The sequence below is a fragment of the Mobula hypostoma genome, chromosome 5 (assembly GCF_963921235.1).
Source record: "Mobula hypostoma chromosome 5, sMobHyp1.1, whole genome shotgun sequence".
Classification (NCBI taxonomy): domain Eukaryota; kingdom Metazoa; phylum Chordata; class Chondrichthyes; order Myliobatiformes; family Myliobatidae; genus Mobula; species Mobula hypostoma.
Window position 1 is genome coordinate 19,144,059 of NC_086101.1, and position 20,850 is coordinate 19,164,908.

The 20,850-nt window shown below is 50.4% G+C and overlaps 1 protein-coding gene across 4 annotated transcripts in view; it reads right to left on the minus strand.

The window, feature by feature from the left end:
* Positions 1-20,850, minus strand: part of dhx16 (DEAH (Asp-Glu-Ala-His) box polypeptide 16) — a 49,864-nt gene that overhangs the window by 12,008 nt on the left and 17,006 nt on the right. For all 4 annotated transcript variants that reach the window (XM_063048145.1, XM_063048146.1, XM_063048144.1 and 1 more), the window contains exons 8-16: positions 20,150-20,338; positions 17,412-17,522; positions 13,779-13,894; positions 10,799-11,009; positions 10,388-10,486; positions 9,973-10,125; positions 7,401-7,541; positions 6,442-6,604; positions 3,348-3,466 (exon numbers count right to left, since the gene is read on the minus strand). In XM_063048145.1, the coding sequence (XP_062904215.1) occupies positions 3,348-3,466; positions 6,442-6,604; positions 7,401-7,541; positions 9,973-10,125; positions 10,388-10,486; positions 10,799-11,009; positions 13,779-13,894; positions 17,412-17,522; positions 20,150-20,338 (1,302 nt within the window). The remainder of the gene's footprint in view (positions 1-3,347; positions 3,467-6,441; positions 6,605-7,400; positions 7,542-9,972; positions 10,126-10,387; positions 10,487-10,798; positions 11,010-13,778; positions 13,895-17,411; positions 17,523-20,149; positions 20,339-20,850) is intronic.

The window sequence follows — 20,850 nt, forward strand, 5'->3', positions numbered from 1 at the left end:
GAGGACAGAAGGCCATGGAAGAAAGGGAAGGGAGAGGAGCTACAGAGAAAGGTGATATGCAGGTAAGGAGAAGAGATGAGAGAGGGAAATATGGTGGCATCCGTTAGTCTCGCGAGACCATGGATCTGCGCCTGGAAGGTCTTGCTTCAGTCTGTGTTAGAGCAGCGTCTGTTGTGGCTGTAGAGGCCCACACGGGAGTGACAGTCTTGGCTGCAGCGACTGCACTTGAAGGTGCTGTCCTCCAGTGTTGTCTTGGTGCTGTTTTTCTGACGAGTGCGCTTTTCTTCAGCAGCAAGCCTCAGCTTCTCTTCTCCTCTTTTTAGACCTCCGCGTAGTTCCAGCCTCCAGTGAGAGCGATCGCTTGCGATGTCCTCCCACCTCTCGACATTCATTTCCAGTGACTTCATGTCTCTCTTGCAAACGTCTTTGAAACAAAGATGAGGCCGCCCTTGTGCTCTCTTGCCAGAGGCCAGTTCCCCGTACAGCAGGCCTTTCGGGATCCTCCCGTCTGACATGCGGTGTACGTGGCCCTGCCAGTGGAGACGGCGTTGTTGGAGCAGGGTGAAGAGGCTGGGTATCTGGGCGTGGGCCGGGACCTCATTGTTGGTGACTCGGTCAGTCCACTTGATGTCCAGGATGTGTCTCAGGCTGCGAAGGTGGAAGGCGTTCAGACGCCACTCTTGTCTGTAGTAGAGGCTCCAGGTCTCGCTGCCGTAAAGCAGTGTGCTGGGGACACAGGCCCTGTAGACTGCAACTTTGGTGTGTGTCGTCAGCTTTCTGTTCTCCCAGACTCTCTTTGTCAGCCTGGCGAATGTTGAGGCTGCTCGTCCGATCCGTCTATTGATCTCGGGGTCTAGGGAGAGGCTCTGCGTGATGGTGGAGCCAAGGTATGTAACTTGTGAACTGCCTCCAGCTCGTAGTTGTTGATGGTAATGGCAGGGGGGTGCTCAACGCCTTGGCCAACACGTTGGTTTTCTTCCGGCTGATGGTCAAGCTGAAGTCCTGGCAGGCTCTTGAGAAGCTGTCCATGAGGCGTTGCAGTTGCTCTTCAGAGTGTGTTGCCAGTGCCGCATCGTCTGCAAACAACATGTCCCTGATGAGTACTTCACGAACCTTGGTTTTCACCCTCAGCCGGGACAGACTGAACAGCCTCCCGTCCGATCTGGTGTGGAGGTAGACACCATCAGCTGATGTTCCATCTTCAGCATAACTGCGAAGAAGATGCCAAACAGGGTGAGGGCAAGCACACAGCCCTGCTTCACACCGCTGCAGATGTGGAAGGCCTCTGAAGAAGAGCCGTCGAACTGAACGACACCCTTCACGTCTGTGTGGAATGAGTGAACTATCCTGAGGAGCCTCGGGGGGAATAGGAATGGGGAATGGTGGGGGGGGTGGGCAAATATCGGATGTCGGAGAAACTAATGTACATGTACTTCACTTGGTTAACAGACCTGAACACCACTGATCTGGCCCACAGCAGATTCCAGATCCCATGGTTCATCCAGGGCTACTGGTTGTGGAAGTCTAAATGATTTTTTGGGGACACAATCATCCATGTCTGACTTTATAAAGTCCATGACAATTGCGGCGATTTGTTCAGATCATGTGGTGAATCTGGGAACATGTTCCAGTCCACCGACTTGAAGCAATCCTATAACCACTCTTCTGGCTCCTGCAATCACCTCTTCATTGTTCCTACCTCTGCTGCCCTGTTCTTTAGCCTCTGCCTGTATGCAGGTAGGAAGGGGAGGGCAGCCAGATTTCCCGAATTACAGTCCGGGGATCAAACAGTTGGCATTGCTTATGGTAGTATAGCAGTGGTCGAGTGTGTTGGGACCCTTGGTGATATGCTGATGATAATTAGGCAGAAATTTCTTTAAGCCAGCCTGAGTGAAGACCCCGAGAATGATTGGAAAGGCGTCAGGGTAGGCTGTTCCTTGTTGCTTATCACTGTACTCAATACCTCAGTGCTTGCTTAACTTCTGCCTCTGGCGATATGTAAACCACGGTCGGTATCACTGAGGAGAACTCTCAGTAAGTAGAATGGCTGGCACTTAATCAATAGATGTTCCAGATTAGGGGAATGAAAGTGTGACACGACTATCACTTCAAGCACTAGGAAGAGTTATCACAAAACACAGACACCACCTTTTGCCCTCTTTGAATCAGCAGTCCACTCCATCCAGTGAACTGAGAAACTCTCAGGTCTTACTGACATATCCAGCATGTCTGAGCCAGCCACGTCTCCGTGAAATACAGAATGCAGCAATCCCTCATTTCCCTCTGACACAGCAATCTTGCCCTTTGGTCCGCAATCTTGTTCTCCAGTGACTGTACACTTGCTAACAAGATGCGGGGTAGATGGAGTTTCATACCCTGATGTTCCAGTCTAGCTTGGAGCCTCCCCTCCAGCCATGGTGATGTACCTTAGTCCGTTTAAACCGTACCTGCTGAGGTTGCTGAGTCCTTCAGGATATTGTAAAATCACTGGTTGTTAAGCCGGTTTAAAAGAACGTTACTTATAGGGAAAATACAGGCTGCAGATTACAGTGATAGGAGTTTAGAAGAGGTATATGTAGAAGGTTTCTGTATAGACCGCAGAATGTCACCGTGTGACACCTGTACCATCTTAATGTGGCCCTTGTGCTTCCATGGGTCGGTTACAAAGTAAAGCCTCCCCCTCTCTGCTGTCATACCACACAATGCCAGGGCAGGGACAGCACGGGTCAGATACAAAGTAAAGCGGAGCTTCCCACGTGGCCTCTTCTACACCAGACTCGGTGACCGCTCATTGTGAGCAAATGGGACTAAGCTAGATGGACCTCTTGGTCGGCGTGGGCCAGTTGGGCCAAAGGGCCTGATTCCAAGCTGGTCACTCTATGATAGTCTAACCCATCTTTGAACTGGGAGACACCGGAATCTGGAGCAACGACGACCACCTGCAGGGGGAACCCTGTGGGCCGAGCAGCCTCCGTGGGAGGAACGGAACCCTGCAGTGTCATGACGCAATGTTCCGACTCGAAACGTTGACAATTCCTCTCTCCTCACAGATGCTGCTTGACCTGCTGAGTTCCTCCAGCAGGCTGTTTGTTGCCGCATCCACACGTTTGAGTGTTAACTTCTCTCCAAAGTGGCCTGGCAAAGCACAGAGCAGTTGCAGAGAGGCAGGGAGGGCAGGCCCTGACTGTAAGATGCATGCCTACATGTGGATAAGAGAACAAAATCTGGAGAGGGCAGATGGTGGTGGGGGGAGTTTGCAGGGAAGAGGGAGGTTCAGTTTAGGAAGAGCATCATGTAATGCTGTGATTCAGCTGGGCATACTCCCTCACCCCCCGAGCGCACCTTACCTTGGTGAGCTCTCCGAGGTGATTGAGCGCTCCCAGCGCATAGAGCTGCTCCAGAGCGAGCACCAGCGTCTCGTGAGGGGGTGGGTCCATGAAGTCAAAGTGGATCAGGTCGTTGATTCCTTAGGGGGAGAGAGTGGAGAGAGTTAAAGCCAGTGCTGGCCAGAAAGCGTCCCTCTGGCCCAAATGCAATTCCAGCCAGGCAAGGTCAGACAGAGGTTAAAGGTGAGCTTTGTTTGTCACATATACATCGAAATGTGTCATTTGCATCAATGATGATGATGTGCTGGGGGCAGCCTGCAAGGGTTTCCATGTGCTCAGCACCAACATAGCACACCCACAACCTACTCACCCGAACCCGTACACCTTGTGGGACAAAAACAGAGTATCTGGAGGAAACTCACGTGGACACAGAGAGTACATACAAGCATCAGTGGCATTGTAATAGGTGATGCTACTTGCTGTGCCCCCATGTATCCACGAGTATTTAGACACGCGTGCTGCCTCTGTTGTGGTCGAGACACTCGGGAACACTGGCAGGCAATGAGTGGCTGCAGCTTTTCCACATTACAGGGCCAGGTATTCTCCCTCGCCACCGGCACCCCCCCCCGCACTGTTCCCTCTAATTTGCACGGGTGCGTGGTTGCGCAGTAACTGAAACGCTCCCATGCACATAGCCTTCGTTGCCGCGCACCTGGAATTGGACGCAGCCAGAAAGAGTTTACGAAACATGAAAGATTTTACTTTTTGAACTGTATTTCATTACACCTTTCAATTAATAAATAAAATCAAGAGCTTGTGATTTTTCAGTTTTCCTTCTAAATATTCATAGTATGCATAAGTGCCACACTGTTTTCAGGCTGTGTAAAACGTTCCCACTTGGAGCAATGGTTGGTGTACCCGTGCAGCTATTAAAACTAGTCAGGATGTTGACCGTCCGCCGTCTCCAAGCCTTTAGTGGGGGGATGGGGGGGGGTTAGTTAGTCAGTGGCACCCCGAAACTGAGTTGGAAGGTAGTTGGTCAACATTTGCTCCAGAGACTTGAGAGCAGAACCTGGACAGGCAGTTCTGTATCTCACCAACAGTCTCTCGGCAGAGCAGTTTTCACAACTGCTCCATCGAGAGGCTGTTGGTCCGGTACAAGATGGCATCTGCCCCTGCAACAGGTTGGGTAGAAAAACAAATACTCCCTGCATCATTTTCACAGAGAGCAGGAATGTTCTCGCTACAGTCCTGCGTCACTACCTATTCCTCAGTCAACATACAACCTACAGCCCATGATGTTGTGCCAGCCTTTTACCCAAGTTTAGGATCAGACTAACCTCTCCCTCCTACATAGCCCACCATTTTTCTTTCAAAGGAATCTATTGACAAATCAAATTCATTCAGAACGCTGCTGCTGGACTTTTAACTAAAACCAGGACGAGGAAACATACCACTCCCATACTAGCTTACTAGCTCCTCCACATTGGCTTCCTGTATCTTTCAGAATTGATATTAAAGTTCTTTTATTTGTTTTTAAAGCTTCAAATGGTCTAGGACTAGAGTACATCACAGAATCACTTTTGTTTTATAAACCTGCTCGAGCTCTCAGTTCTTTTTCCACCGGTCCCTTAAATTTAGACAATTACCCTCAGAAGATAACTGGGAGGTCAGCTTTTCTGAACTACGCTCCTAAACTGTGGAATTCAATATCTAAAACTGTAAGGGATGCAGACTCAGTTGTCACTTTTAAACAACAGCTGAAAGCCTGTTTATCTAAGCTTGCTTTAAAATGACATCCTTTTGTCTTTTATTTTCATTTTTGTTATTTATTTTCCTATTTGCACTTTATCACATTGTAAAGTGTTTTGAGCTACTTTGACTATTATTATTAATATCCATGTGCCTATCTAACACTCTCTTAAATGACCCTAATGTATCTGCCTTCACCAGAACCACTGGCAGCACATTCCACGCACTCATCTCTCACTGTGTTACAAAATAACCTCTGACATCCATCCTATACGTTTCTCCAATCACCTTAAAATTACGCCCCCCCTGTATTAGCCATTGTTACGCTGAGGAAAAGGTGCTGGCTGAACTCTCTATCAATGCATTTCATCATCTTACACACTTCGACCAAGTTATCGCTCATCTTCCTTCACTCCAAAGAGAAAAGCTCTAGATTGTTCCACTTTCCCTCATAAGGCATGCTACCCAGTCCAGGCAGGATTCTGGTAAATCTTCTCCACACTCTCACCACAAGATCACTGCGTAAAAATTCGACCATTATCACTGTGGCTTTTGCAATTCTGTAGGTAACATTCTGGACGGACACTTCCTTCTAACCTCACCTTAATTAATTAAAGTATGCAATTGACTGAGAATTACATCTGCGCTCAAAGCTCTGAAATTCTCTGTGTTACCATTGCTCAAACGCTGCCCGTGACCGGGATATTGCCAGGTGCGTTTCGATGATAAGCCCGTGAAGGGACTCCCCAGCCAAAGGTGAAGTTGGATACCAAAGGAAAGGCGGCAGAGTGGCACAGTGGGTGGGGACAATCCCCCACGGCGGGTGGAGACACTGTCTCACGGCGGGTGGGAACGATCCCCCACGGCGGGTGGAGACAATCCCTCACGGTGGGTGGAGACACTGTCTCGCGGCCGGTGGAGACAATCCCTTACGGCGGGTGGGGAGACTGTCTCACGGCGGGTGGGGACGATCCCCCACTGCGGGAGGGGACACTGTCTCATGGCGGATGGGGACAACCAGAGTGTGGTGAGTATATATATGGAACTAGCTGCCAGAGGAAGTGGTTGAGGCAGATATATTAACAATATTTAAAATAAAATCTGGAAAAGTACAGGGAAGGGAGGAGTTTGGAGGGATGTGGGCCAAATGTGTAGGCAAACGGACAGGGTGCAAGGAAAATTAGCAGGGGTGCTGAGTGGGATTGCCCACTTTGGTCAGCACTGATGAGTTGGGCCAAAGGGCCAGATTCTGTGCTCCACTATCCAAGGCCATCCCCGGATCCAGATCGGTAAACACGGAAGAGAACCTCTCACCTCAAAATGGCAGTGTCGCTCCTGCCATAAAGGCGAGCTCTCCCCTTACCCAGACTCTTCAGCAGCAAGACCACGTTGCCCAGGTTGGTCCGCTGTATCTCAGGGACGGATGTCTCCTCCATCTCGTGCTTGAAGGCCCAGGCAGTGTACAGTCGGAAGCACTTGCCGGCGGCCACGCGGCCCGCCCTGCCTGCTCTCTGATTGGCTGAAGCCTGGAGGCAAAACAAAGCGTAGAACATGTAACGGTACAGCACAGCAACAAATCCTTCAGCCCACGACCAGAGAAAGAGTAAACAACCTTTCACCCACGACGAATGAAACCGGAACAAATCCTGCACCCCACGACCAGAGAAACAGTAAACAACCTTTCACCCACGACGAATGAAACCAGAACAAATCCTGCACCCCACGACCAGAGAAAGAGTAAACAACCTTTCACCCACGACGAATGAAACCGGAACAAATCCTGCACCCCACAACTAGTGAAACAGGAACAAACCCTTCACCTCATGACTAATGAAACAGGAACAAACTTTTGACCTGGGAAAAGGCACTGGCTGTCTGTCCTGTCTTTGTTTCTCATAGTCTTATTCACCTCTATCAGGTCTCCCCACAGACACAAGGAGAAAAGCTGGTCAGATTCTTCTGCACTGGGATTAACACCTGCGTGCCGATCTCTATGTGCATGTGTGCCCACCTGTGTGTGTTTGTGTGTGCAGAGTTTGCTCCTTCTCCCTATGACTGCTTGGGTTTCCCCCAAGTGCCCTGGTTTCCTCTGATATGTGCGGCTCGGTGGGTTAACAGGTTGCTGTCAATTGCGTCCAGTGTGGGTGGGTGGTAAAACCCCGGGGGGGGGGGTCAATGGGTCTGAGGTGATAAAATGGCATTAGTTTAAAATGAGAACTTGATGGTTAGCAGGGTCCCTTCTGCTAAGTGTATACTCAGGTTTGTGATGTGCTTCCTCCCAGTCTCTTTCACCGCCAGTGCCCAGGCAATCCCAGCACTTACTCTGGAGCAGGGAGTGACGATCAGGGACTCCATCCCCGTCCTTGCATTGTAGCTCTTCTGCTTGCAGAAGCCCGGGTCTATCACATAGATGATCCCGTCAATCGTCAGGGAGGTCTCCGCGATATTGGTGGCCACGACGACCTGAGGGGAGAGCGTAAATAAAAGTGTGCTGGTCGACGGAGGGACAAGTCGCTCTCAGTCACACAGCGGCGGCTGAAAGTGGAACACTAGTGGATGACAGCTTTTATAAGTGGAGCTGCTGCCTCCCGGTGTCAGGGACACGGGTTCGATCCCAACCTCCGGCACTGTGGAGTTTGCACATTCTCCCTGTGACAATCTGGGATCGATATCCTCCCCACCCCCCAGGTGCTCCAGTTTCCTCCAACATCCCAAAGACGTGCTGGACTGCTGTGTAGAGGTGAGCGGATGGGAATGTGGGGAGAATAGAATGGGAATGTGGGGATAATAGAATGGGAAAGTCCTGATGAAGGATCTCAGCCCCAAATGTCAACCATTTACTCTCCTCCATAGGTGCTGCCTGACCTGCTGAGTTCCTTCAGTATTTTGTATGTGTGGCTCGGAACAAGAGAGAAGTATTTTTACTGCAAATAGGTGGCTGATGGTTGGCGTGGACTTAATGGGTAGAAGGTCCTGTTTCTCTACCTTGGGCAACAGAGGGGACGCCGTTGTGTCCCATCCTCCCCCTGCGAGGCGAACACTCTTGACTAGTGCATGTGGAAAGGGAGGGAGGGTCAGTAGTTCCCAGCACATGCAGGACAAACCAGTGGATTCTGATCGGCAAACGGGACTGCGCTTCGACACTTGGATTGGCTAGCCTCAGTGCAGGACAGTTGGGCTGACGTAGGGGGGCACGGTTGTGTTCGGGGTAACACAGCAGCCCAGAGGTTAGCGTACGTATTACTGCTCTTCCTGTAAGCTAGGGGTTTGACTCCCAGCGCAGTCTGCCGATGACCTTGTGGGTTTCCCATTTTCCAAAGATGTACGTTCAGGGTTAGTGAGTTGTGGACGTGCTACGTTCACGCTGGAAGCGTGACACCTGTACAATCCTCAAACTACGCATTTCGCTGTATGGTTTGACACACATGCGACAAATAAAGCTATCTTACCCTGGTGTCACAGGACAAGTCCACTGCTGCACCTCTTCATTCACCTGCTCTACCATCATTCATTTTATAGGAAGCATAAGGTCCAATTGCAAACCCAACCCCCTCCGATCGGTCCCAATGTGTTCGAGGCTCAGTACAGCTGAGTCAGAATTTTGGTGGAGGGCACGGTTCGAACCCCACTCCACTCACACAAAACTCTCTCTCTCTGGGTCAGAAAGTGGGGGTTCGAACCCCACTCCACTCACTCAGAACTCTCTCTCTCTCTCTGGGTCAGAAAGTGGGGGGTCAAACCCCACTCCACTCACTCAGCATAGACTCTCTCTCTCTGGGTCAGAAAGTGGGGGGTCAAACCCCTCTCCACACACACACAGAACAAAGAGGGAGACACAAAGCACTGCAGAGGTTGGAATCTGGTGCAACACACAACCTGCTGGAGGGATGCCGCGGGTCAAACAGCGTCTGAGGGGGGTGGGAGATTGGGGAGGAATTATCAGCGTTCTGAGTTGAGACCCTGCACTGGGAGGGAGGGGACCACCGTGCACAAGGAAGATATTAAGTAAAGGGGGGAGTTCAGGAACAGAGGCATTAAAGTGGACGAGGTGGGTGACACGAGAAGGTGGTAATCAAGTAAAAAAGACGTTTACATAGGACCCATCACTGCCTTCGGAGTGAGAGGGGATCAATGAGAAACCAGTTAACGAATGTTTAAAGTCTATAGGAACAGGAGTGACCACTTGATCCTGTTCTGTCAACTATAAACGGAGCTGCATGGCAGCTTCACAGTTAGCTGGGTTCAATACCCATCGCTGTCCGCGAGGAGTTCGCACGTGCTCCACCTGACCGCACGGGTCAGCAGGTTAACTGGTCAGATGGGTGTAATTGGGTCTGCTCGTCTGCTTGGCCGGAAGGGCCTGTTACCGTCTCAGTGAAAATAAAACCACACGATCAGGGAGAGGGGACAACGATGAAACAAGTGAGACTGTGGAAAAAGGGGCTGAGCAGCCAAGTGGGCAGACACGAATGTGATTTACAATACGGATTAGCAGCAACACTGACTGACTGCTCCTATCCCATGATATGGATTATTGACATAGCCACACCTGAGAAAATACTTACTGAGGTACCTCAAGAGCGATTATCAGGATCAAAGTGCTGGAAAAGCGAAACAAAAACCTAAAAATACTGGGAAATCTCAGCAGGTCAGCCAGCCTCTACAGAGGGAGAAACAGTGAGGAGAGAACACCCGGTCTTAACTTGGAGACACCGACTGTCTGTTTCCGTCCACGGATGCTGCCTGACTTGCTGAGTTTCTGAGGCAGTTCCAGAGCCAGACACTCCGGTCTCATGCCCACGCACGGTTACGCCGCTCCACGTTCGGGCGCAGGGAGGCTTCACCCCGGAAAGCAAGTGCAGCTTTTCAAACGCCGAGTGAACAGGCCACTCACCTTCCTGGCTCCGGGTGGGGTGGGCTCGAAGATCTTCGCCTGCATGTCGGAGGGCAGGTTGGCGTAAATGGGCAGCACCAGCAGCTCGGCGATCTTGGAGCCCAGCCGGCGGCAGCGCTCCTGCAGCATCTCGCAGGTGGTCTCGATCTCCTCCTGGGCGGGTGGGGAAGCAGGAGCCCCGTCAGCAACCAACCCAGCGAAGTTCACCACGCCCTCGGACCGACCGAAACGCGGACAGAACACAAACAACCTGCTGAGGGAACTCAGCGGCTCGAGCAGCACCTTCAGGAATGGAGGGCAAGGGGAGAATGCAAAGGCGGGGGTTGGGGGAAGGGTGAGGGGAGCTGGGGGAGGGAGAGGAAAGATGCTGAGGACCCCCCTCCTGCCCAGACTTATGTCCAGAGGACCCACCTACCTGCCCAGTGAGGAACACCAGGATGTCTCCCGGAGCCTGGGTGACGTGGATCTGGAGGACAGAAACCACGCAGGCTTCCAAGTAGTCCGCTTCTGGGGCCTGTGCGGAAAGTAAGGAGGGGATCAATCAGTTGTTCGTCTGTCTTTGTGTGTAGTTTTTTTTATTGATTCTATTGCGTTTCTTTGTACCTACTGTGAATGCCTTCAACAATATGAATCTCAGGGGAGTACATAGTGACATATATGCACTTTGATAATAAATTTACTTTGAACGATAGGGATATAAAGCCTGCAGTTTGTTTCCTCTCTTGGTAGCTGCACACACGAGAGCCTTCTGGTCAGATATGATTCACAAATCCCGCCCCTCCCTTCCTCAGCCTCCCTCACACGCCCTCTCTCCCTGCCCCAGCACCTTGGTGTAGTAAATGTCAACGGGGAACCGGCGCCCGGGGATCCGGAAGATGGGGGCGTCGTCGAAGAAGGTGGAGAACTTCTCCGTGTCGAGCGTGGCGCTGGCAATCAACACTTTGAGGTCCGGGCGAAAGCGGGCGATGTCCTTGATGAGGCCAAAGAGGATGTCGGTGTGAAGCGTGCGCTCGTGGGCCTCGTCGATGATCACCACACTGGAAGGGCACAAAGGAAGCGTTAAATCAACATCTCAGAGGGCCACGAGGGTGCATGGTTTTAAGCTGCTTGGAGGTAGGTACAAGGGGGATGTCAGAGCTAAGTTTTTCACACAGAGAGTGGTGGGTGCGTGGAATGCACTGCCAGAGATGGTGGTGGAGGTGGATAAAATAGGGTCTTTTAAGGGACTCTCAGGCAGGTACATGGAGCTTAGAAAATAGAGGGCTATATGGTAGGGAAATTCTAGGCAGTTTCTAGAGTAGGTTACATGGTCGACACACCATTGTGGGCCGAAGGGCCTGTAACTGTGCTGTAGATTTCTATGTTCTAACCTTGTCATAGGGTTTGGAGGCTTGTGTGCATAAACGACCCGGAGAGCTATGTTGGCTGGAGTCAGGGCTTATGCCTTGGCTCTTGGTAGGGTCACCCATGCCAAACAGGTCAAAGGGTAGAGGTCAGACTACGAGTGGCCCACCGGTTCAGGGGTTCAGCTCAGGGCCAACAACCCTGAATGGTCAAAGAAGTTGTTACGGAAACAGCCTGCTGCACTAGACGCCAGCAGCACGACAGGCACCAAGTAACTGAGAGGCTCTATCGTCAGCCCAGCTCACTGATGCAATCACAAAGGCCGCTCGGCAGCAGCTAAACTTCACTGAGGAGATTCAGTTTGTCACCAAGGACTTGAGCTAGTTTGCACAGATACACCATGGCGAGCACTGTGACTGGCTGCCTCTCCCGCCTGGTATGGAAGTTCCGATGCTCAGATTCGGAGAAAGCTGCAGAGCGTTGTAAACTCAGCCAGCTCCATCATGGGCACTAGCCTCCGAAACATCGAGGACACCTTCACAAGCATCCGTCGTTACAGACTCTCACCACCCAGGACATGGTCCACGAACACTATCTCACTGTTCTGCATTCTTTTTGCACGTTTTTAAAATACATTTCTTCTGATGACTATATTTTTTATTATCACCATGCTGTGAGCTTCATGCAAACAAGGAATTTCTCTGTACCAGTCTAATCTGTCTCAGATGCCTATTAACTCCTGCGACAGGAGCATTTCACAGCAGCCACTCAGTCTAATGATCGGGAGGAAACTGCAGCACCTGGGGAAAGGAAAACCTCAGTGTAGGAAGAAGGTACAAACTCCACACGCTGACAGTGCCAGCGGTCAGGGTCAAACTCTCACAGTATCCAGCAGCACTTGCATGCACACATGCGGCCGGGTGATAGGGAAACCACTGTCGGTGAGACAGCAATGCGTGAGAGTGCACAGGAAATTCAGCAACATGTGAACCTGGTGCAGCTGACAGACCCGCCAGTGCACCACTCGAGACCTCGGTTCGATCCCGATCTCTGGCACGCTGTCCGTGTGCGTCTGTCCAGTTGCACGCGGACGCGTGTGTTTGTGTCTGTGCAGTTTGCACCTTCTCCCTGGGCTGTGTAGGGTTCCCACCGGGCTGCTCCGGTCTCCTCCCACGTCACAGACGTGCTAACTGGCCATTCTAAGTTGTCCCTGGCATGTATGTGAGGGACAGAAATCAGGAGACAGGAGGGGTGGATAAACTGGGATGAGTTCTCTTCCATTTCACGCACGTCTGCTCTCACCCCATCCTCCTGCCACGCCACCAGGGACAGGGTTCCTCTTGTCCTCACCTACCACCCCACCAGCCTCCGCGTCCAGCACAAAATCCTCCGAAACTTCCGCCACCTCCAACTGGATCCCACCACCAAACACATCTTTTCCTCCCCCTCGCTTTCTGCTTTCCACTGGAATCACTTCCTACACGAGCCCCACGTCTATATGTCCCTCTGCACTGATCTCCCTCCTGGTACTTATCCTTGCAAGCGGAACAAGCACTTCACCGTCCCCACACCTCCTCCCTCACTCTCATTCAGGGCCCCAAACAGTCCTACAGGTGAGGCGACACTTCACCTGTGAGCCTACTGGGGTCATCTACTGTGTTCAGTGCTCCTGGTGTGACCTCTTGTATATCGGGAGACCGCTTTGCCGAGCATCTACACTCCGTCTGCCAGAACAAGTAGGATCTCCCAGTGGCCACACATTTTCATTCCACACCCCATTCCCATTCCAATATGTCAGTCCGTGCCCTCCTCCACTGTCAGGATAAGGCCACACTTAAGTTGGAGGAACAAAACTTTGTATTCTGTTTGGGTAGCCTCCAACCTGATGGCATGAACATCAATTTCTCAAACTTCTGGTAATGGCTCTCCACCCCTTCACCATTTCCCATCCCCTTGTCCCTCTCTCATCTCCTTGCCCGCCCAACGACTCCCTCTGGTGCTCCCCCCTCCTTTTTTCTTTCTTTCTTGCATGGCCTTTTGTCTCTTTCACCAATCAACTTCCTAGCTCTTTGTTCCATCCCTCCCCGCCAGGTTTCACCTATCGCCTGGCATTTCCCTCTCCCCTCCCCTCACCTTTCAAACCTATTCCTCAGCTTTTTCTCTCCAGTCTTGCAAAAGGGTTTCAGCCTGCTGAGCTCCTCCAGCATTTTGTGTGGATTTCCAGCAGCTGCAGATTTTCTTGTTTGTGAGTGTAAATGGGTGCTCAGGACCGAAGGGCCGATTTCTGCTCTGTATCTGACACACTACATGGCACAGTGTACACCTGCTACAGAGGGGGACACGGTACTACACGTAGTGAGGAGAGAAGGACACACACGTTACGAATTGCACCATCTACAGGGATGCAGGGGTGTGTCTAACAGTGAGGGACACACCGGGGTCACAGCCAACTGTTCCCGTACCTGTACCCTGCCAGGTCTGGCTCCGTCAGGAACTCCCGCAGCAGCATCCCATCAGTCATGTACTTCAGCACTGTGCGCTCCGACGTGCAGTCCTCAAAGCGAATGCTGTATCCCACCTGCGGGGTTACACAGCAATACACACTCTCATTCAGCGGGCTCAGCAGTAAGCCCCAACACAGCAACGCCAGGCACATTGACAACAGTTCCCTCTGTCACTTCCCCATTCACACCTTCCCCTCTCCCTCTGTTACTTCCCCACTCACACCTTTCCCTCTCCCTCTGTCACTTCTTCATTCACACCTTCCCCTCTCCCTGTCACTTCTCCATTCACACCTTCCCCTCTCCCTCTGTCACTTCTCCATTCACACCTTCCCTCTCTCTGTTACTTCTCCATTCACACCTTTCCCTCTCCCTGTGTTACTTCCCCACTCACACCTTTCCCTCTCTCTGTTACTTCCCCATTCACACCTTCCCCTCTTCCTCTGTCACTTCTTCATTCACACCTTCCCCTCTCCCTGTTACTTCTTCATTCACACCTTTCCCTCTCTCTGTTACTTCCCCACTCACACCTTTCCCTCTCCCTCTGTCACTTCCCCATTCACACCTTTCCCTCTCTCTGTTACTTCCCCATTCACACCTTTCCCTCTCTCTGTTACTTCCCCACTCACACCTTTCCCTCTTCCTCTGTCACTTCCCCACTCACACCTTCCCCTCTCCCTCTGTCACTTCTCCATTCACACCTTCCCCTCTCCCTCTGTCACTTCTCCATTCACACCTTCCCCTCTCCCTCTGTTACTTCCCCATTCACACCTTCCCCTCTCCCTCTGTCACTTCTCCACTCACACCTTTCCCTCTTCCTCTGTCACTTCTCCATTCACACCTTCCCCCCTCTCTGTTACTTCCCCACTCACACCTTTCCCTCTCTCTGTTACTTCCCCACTCATACCTTTCCCTCTCTCTGTTACTTCCCCACTCACACCTTTCCCTCTTCCTCTGTCACTTCCCCCATTCACACCTTCCCCTCTCCCTCTGTTACTTCCCCACTCACACCTCCCCCTCTCCCTCTGTCACTTCTCCATTCACACCTTCCCCTCTCCCTCTGTCACTTCTCCATTCACACCTTCCCCTCTCCCTCTGTTACTTCCCCATTCACACCTTCCCCTCTCCCTCTGTCACTTCTCCATTCACACCTTCCCCTCTCCCTCTGTCACTTCTCCATTCACACCTTCCCCCTCCCTCTGTCACTTCTCCACTCACACCTTTCTCTCTTCCTCTGTCACTTCTCCATTCACACCTTCCCCTCTCCCTCTGTCACTTCTCCATTCACACCTTTCCCTCTTCCTGTCACTTCTCCATTCACACCTTCCCCTCTCCCTGTGTTACTTCCCCACTCACACCTTTCCCTCTTCCTCTGTCACTTCCCCATTCACACCTTCCCCTCTCCCTCTGTTACTTCCCCACTCACACCTTCCCCTCTCCCTCTGTCACTTCTCCATTCACACCTTCCCCCCTCTCTGTTACTTCCCCACTCACACCTTTCCCTCTCTTTGTTACTTCCCCACTCACACCTTTCCCTCTCTGTCACTTCTCCATTCACAGCTTCCCCTCTCCCTCTGTTACTTCCCCATTCATACCTTCCCCTCTCCCTCTGTCACTTCCCCACTCACACCTTTCCCTCTTCCTCTGTCACTTCCCCATTCATACCTTTCCCTCTCCCTCTGTCACTTCCCCATTCATACTTTTCCCTCTCTCTCTCTCTGTCACTTTCCCACTCACACCTTTCCTTGTCTGTATCGCTCTGCCACTTTGTTGCTATTTCAAGTGAGAACCAGCAGGAAGAGAAGGTGGCTGCTCGATCTCGTTCAGTCTATTCAGTCGACAACGGTTATCTTTATTCTAGACTCATCTGCCCACTTTAGGTGGAGAGGCTTCGTGACACCAGAGCTTTGTCTGGGTGCTCGAGGTTGGTACAGGACGCTGGAAAGGTTTTGAGCTCTCCACAAAAAGTCGCCATGTATTGCCAGTGGCATCTAGGTGAGGATGCGCTGATGTTTACAACGCTGAGGTCACATTTAGAATATTGCGTCATTTTTGGTCACCCTGCAATAGCAAGATGTCCTTCAGCTGGAAAGAGATTGGTGAGGATGCTATCAAGAGTCAAGGGAGTGAGTTAGGAGAGAGATTGAGCAGAAAGGGGCATTTTCACTGGAGTGGTAAAGATGATCTTATCAAGGTGCATAAACTCATGAGGGACAGAGACAGTACAGAGGCACACAGTCTTTTTCACAGCGTTGGGGGATCAAGAACTAGAAGGCACAGATTTAGAGTGAGAGTGGAGAGATTTAATAGGAACCTGAAGGGCAATGTTTGTACACAGAGATGGGCCATACATGAAATGAGCTGCGAGAGGAAGAGGTTGAGGCAGGTACATTAATATTCAAAAAGACACTTGGACAGGTCCATGGATACGATAAGTTTAGAGTATTTGGCTATATACAGGAAAATGAGAGTGGTTTAGATGGGAATCTTGTTTGCCGTGGACCATTTGGGTTGAAGGGCCTGTTCCAGTGCTGTCTCACTCCACGACTCTGCCTGTGGCTACGGGAACACTGCCGGCCTCAGTATTAAACAATCACCCTCGGTAAATGTGCGGCCATTCCTGTGTGGCTGTGTCTGGTGGAGCCTCACACTCTGACCACACTTGCTTCCCCTTACAAGCTTCATTCAGAGCCACCTCCTGCCCCCATCTACCAGACAATACAGTCCAGATCACCACCCCTTAATCCCAGTTACAGAGACACAGGTAGTTACTGGAATCTGGAGCAACAGACAATCTGCTGGGCGAACTCAGCCAGATGATCAAATCTGTGGAAGATGGGGGAGGGGCGACATAGAATATAGACGGTACAAAACAGCACAGGCCCTTCAGCCCACAATGCTGTGCTAACCCTTTAACCTCCTCTCACCCTTCCCTTCAGCAGATCCCTTCATTTTCCTTCATCCATTTGCCTATCTGAAACTTTATTGAACGTCCCTAATGTATCTGCCTGTAGCACCACTCCTGGCAGTGTGTCCCATGTTCCCACCACACTGTGTACAAAAAAAACTACCTCTGATATTTCCCCCTATACCTTCCTCCAATCACCTTAAAATTATGCCCCCTCATGTTAGCCATTTCCACCTTGGAAAAATGCCTCATCATTTTACGTATCTATCGTCGCTGTTTCGGTTCAAAGTCCTGCATCAGCACGTTACAGATGCTGCTCAACCTGTTCAGTTCCTCCAGCAGATTGTTTGACCACCCGTCACTGTTCCTGAACGACACCCGTTGCTATTGGCACTCAGTGCCAGTCGCAACTCCCGCCTGCTGCCCATCGCTACAAACCCCTTGCCATTCTCCCGCAGCCTTTCCCACCACTACACCCACTTCCCACCCGTTTTGTCCTTGTTCCCTCCCCTCATTTCTGTCCGCAGGCATTTCCTCTGCTGCCCCCTCCTCTCCGTCCCGTCAGCTCGTCACCCCTCGGCTCTGCACCCTCCCCAGCCGAGCGTTCTGTCTGCCTGCCAATATCCTGGACTCTGCAGCCTCTCAGCCTCTCTCCATTTCCCTGGCGACGCCACGGGACAGCTCACCTCATTCCCCAGCTTGGCCCCAATTTCGTGCGCCACCCTGGCAGCGACGCTCATGGCCGCCACGCGCCGGGGCTGGGTGCAGCCAATCTTCTTCCCGCCGGACGTGTAGCCCTGTGGAGAGAGTGCGAGAGTTCAGGGCCGGGGGGAACCGAGGTGCAGACCGACCTAAGGCAGCAGAGAAACCCACATCCAGCTGCTCCACTCCACTGACCCACGGGCCTGTAACCTCCCACCATCAGTTATCTGAAAAACAGGACAAGCAGACCGAGTATTGAGGACCTGACATCCTGCGGAAAAATACTATTTAATGGATTAGGAATCTCAACAACACGGATAATTTAGCAACCAAATGGCTAAAATAATTGCAAGATTATTTTGACCTGCAATTAAAATAATCCTTTTTAACAATAAAATCTGAATAAAATGAAACACACGCTCATATGGACAATGATTGAAATTAAGGCTGTGTAATGGCATCCAGTTCTTAAAAAATACTTTTTGTAAGATTTTTTTGTGTGCCACACTCTGCCAGAGCCTCAACGACCACTTTTCAAGTGGTTGTCTTGGAGGAAAGATTCTGGGAGTGGTCCCCCACGTCCTTCTCACAGCGCAGTCTTTTTTGTTAAACGAGGCTGAGTTGTGAGCTCGACACTCAACCCAGCATGGATGGAAAGCCTGCCCGGGAGCAGCCCAACTGGGTTTGAACTCGCTGATGTCACTGTGCCACCAGCCAGCCCTTTTATAAGATACTGGATGAATTAACATAAGACCAAAGTTGTAGTTTAATCATAATTTGTACTCGTGTATTTTTCACATTATGTGGTGGTTCGTCCCTGCTTACCGGCAGAAAGCAGTAGAGAAGTTACATTTAGAGTTTATCACTTTTCTAATTTTTCATTGGCTAAGCAGTAGCACATTACCCACGTGATGTAACTGTGCAACCATTGATTGGTTTATTCTTATCTAAGGAATTTCTGTTATCTGGATTATAAAGGTGATGGATTTTTTTTTTTAGAGGCACCACCTTTTCTTTTCATTGAATCTACTGAATCTTTGTTTTGGTTCTAAGTTCTTCACTTAGTTTCAAATGTCTACATCTTTGTTTAAACTTTAAAATAAACAGCGTTAAGATTTGAAACTCCTTGGCATTCCTGACCCCCGGAAGAACCCTAAGGATCAGAAAAATAACGGCTGTGTGAAGGCAGTGAAGATCTAACCAATGTTTCGGGGGTATGTGAAGAAATGTATAAAGTGTAGGCAGTGAAGGTCTAACCAATGTTTAGGGGGTATGTGAAGAAATGTATAAAGTGAAGGCAGTGAAGGTCTAACCAATGTTTCGGGGGAATGTGAAGAAATGTACAAAGTGTAGGCAGTGAAGGTCTAACCAATGTTTCGGGGGTATGTGAAGAAATGTATAAAGTGTAGGCAGTGAAGGTCTAACCAATGTTTCGGGGGTATGTGAAGAAATGTATAAAGTGTAGGCAGTGAAGGTCTAACCAATGTTTCAGGGGTATGTGAAGAAATGTATAAAGTGTAGGCAGTGAAGGTCTAACCAATGTTTCGGGGGTATGTGAAGAAATGTATAAAGTGTAGGCAGTGAAGGTCTAACCAATGTTTAGGGGGTATGTGAAGAAATGTATAAAGTGTAGGCAGTGAAGGTCTAACCAATGTTTAGGGGGTATGTGAAGAAATGTATAAAGTGTAGGCAGTGAAGGTCTAACCAATGTTTCGGGGGTATGTGAAGAAATGTATAAAGTGTAGGCAGTGAAGGTCTAACCAATGTTTAGGGGGTATGTGAAGAAATGTATAAAGTGTAGGCAGTGAAGGTCTAACCAATGTTTCGGGGGTATGTGAAGAAATGTATAAAGTGTAGGCAGTGAAGGTCTAACCAATGTTTCGGGGGTATGTGAAGAAATGTATAAAGTGTAGGCAGTGAAGGTCTAACCAATGTTTCGGGGGTATGTGAAGAAATGTATAAATGCTGCCTTACATGTTGACCAGCAGCAGTGACTGCAAAGAACAACCACTGGAGAAGACATTGGTGAGTCAGAGACACAGAGGAGAACTTGCCAAGATGTAGCACACACAAAATGCTGGGGGAACTCAGCAGGTCAGCCAGCATCCATGGAGGTAAATAAGTGTTCCAGTCTGAGGGGCATGAGTCGACTGCTTATTCCAATCTGTAAATGCTGAGTTCCTCCAGCACTTTATGCATGTTGCCCAAGACTTCCAGCGTCTGCAGAATCTTGTGTCACCAGGATGCAACCCTGGCTAGGTTTGTCAAGTCTGGGTAACATCTGAGCACAAGTTATGAGTTTTGGAAGTTGTGAAAGTAAACTAAAGATCTGTACTAATAACTAAAAGTGCTGTGAAACTATAGAGTGCAGAGATTGTTTGAACTGTGTTGAGTCCTGACGAAGGGTCTCGGCCTGAAACGTTGACTGTACCTCTTCCTAGAGATGCTGCCTGGCCTGCTGCGTTCACCAGCAACTTTTATGTGTGTTGTTGAATCTTTGAGTTGCTTGAATCAGTCACGGTTAACAAAGAAGTACAGTTGCTTGGCTGAGTCATTGTCTGGTGTTTTCATCGTGCGCTGTATTTAATTGGCCAAACTTATTCTGCACCAGCAACCACTCGGCAGTGAAGCTCTTCCAGATGACGGCAAAACCACAAACACAACATTAGGGTCCAAGTAACCTCACAGCACCAAGCGCCCCCTAATGCAGATGGGCACTCACCTCCTCGTACAGGTACTGAGGGATCTGGGTCGTCTTGCCGGAGCCCGTCTCGCCTTCAATGATGAGGACCTGGTGCTCGGCCACAGCTGCCAGCAGGTCCTCTCGGTAGGGGAAGACAGGTAGGCTCCTCCTCACCTCCTGCAGCGAAGCCTTTTGCCTCTGCGCCTCCGACATCTCATTTGCCTCGTCCTGGGGGAGTGGTGAGGGGGTGGGGAAGTAGCAGAAGAAAAGCCAGTGAGGCACACACAGATCTGATAACAAATGGACTTCACTGCTCGTGCCGGGCTCCCAACATCTGAGAATACTTTCAATCCGTGGACTCTGTCTACACTTTCCACTGCCCCAAGAAAGCAGCCAACATAATGAACCCCTCTCCTTCCAGTCACTCTTCCCGCCCCCCACCGTCAAGCAGAAAATACCAATCACCAGGCTGAAGGACACCTTCTGCCGCGCTGTAATCAGACCTCTGAGAAGCTAAAGATGAACTCTTGATCCTCCATCTACCTCGTTGTTGCCCTTCTAGCTTATTTATCTTCACAATGATTTATGTATGGAATGATTTGTCTGGATGACATGCAAACACAAGCTTTTCACTGTACCATGATACACATGACAATAATAGCCAATTACCAATCCTCACAGACTGGGCAGTGTTATTCTTCATTCTCCACTGACCAATCCTCACAGACGGGGCAGTGTTA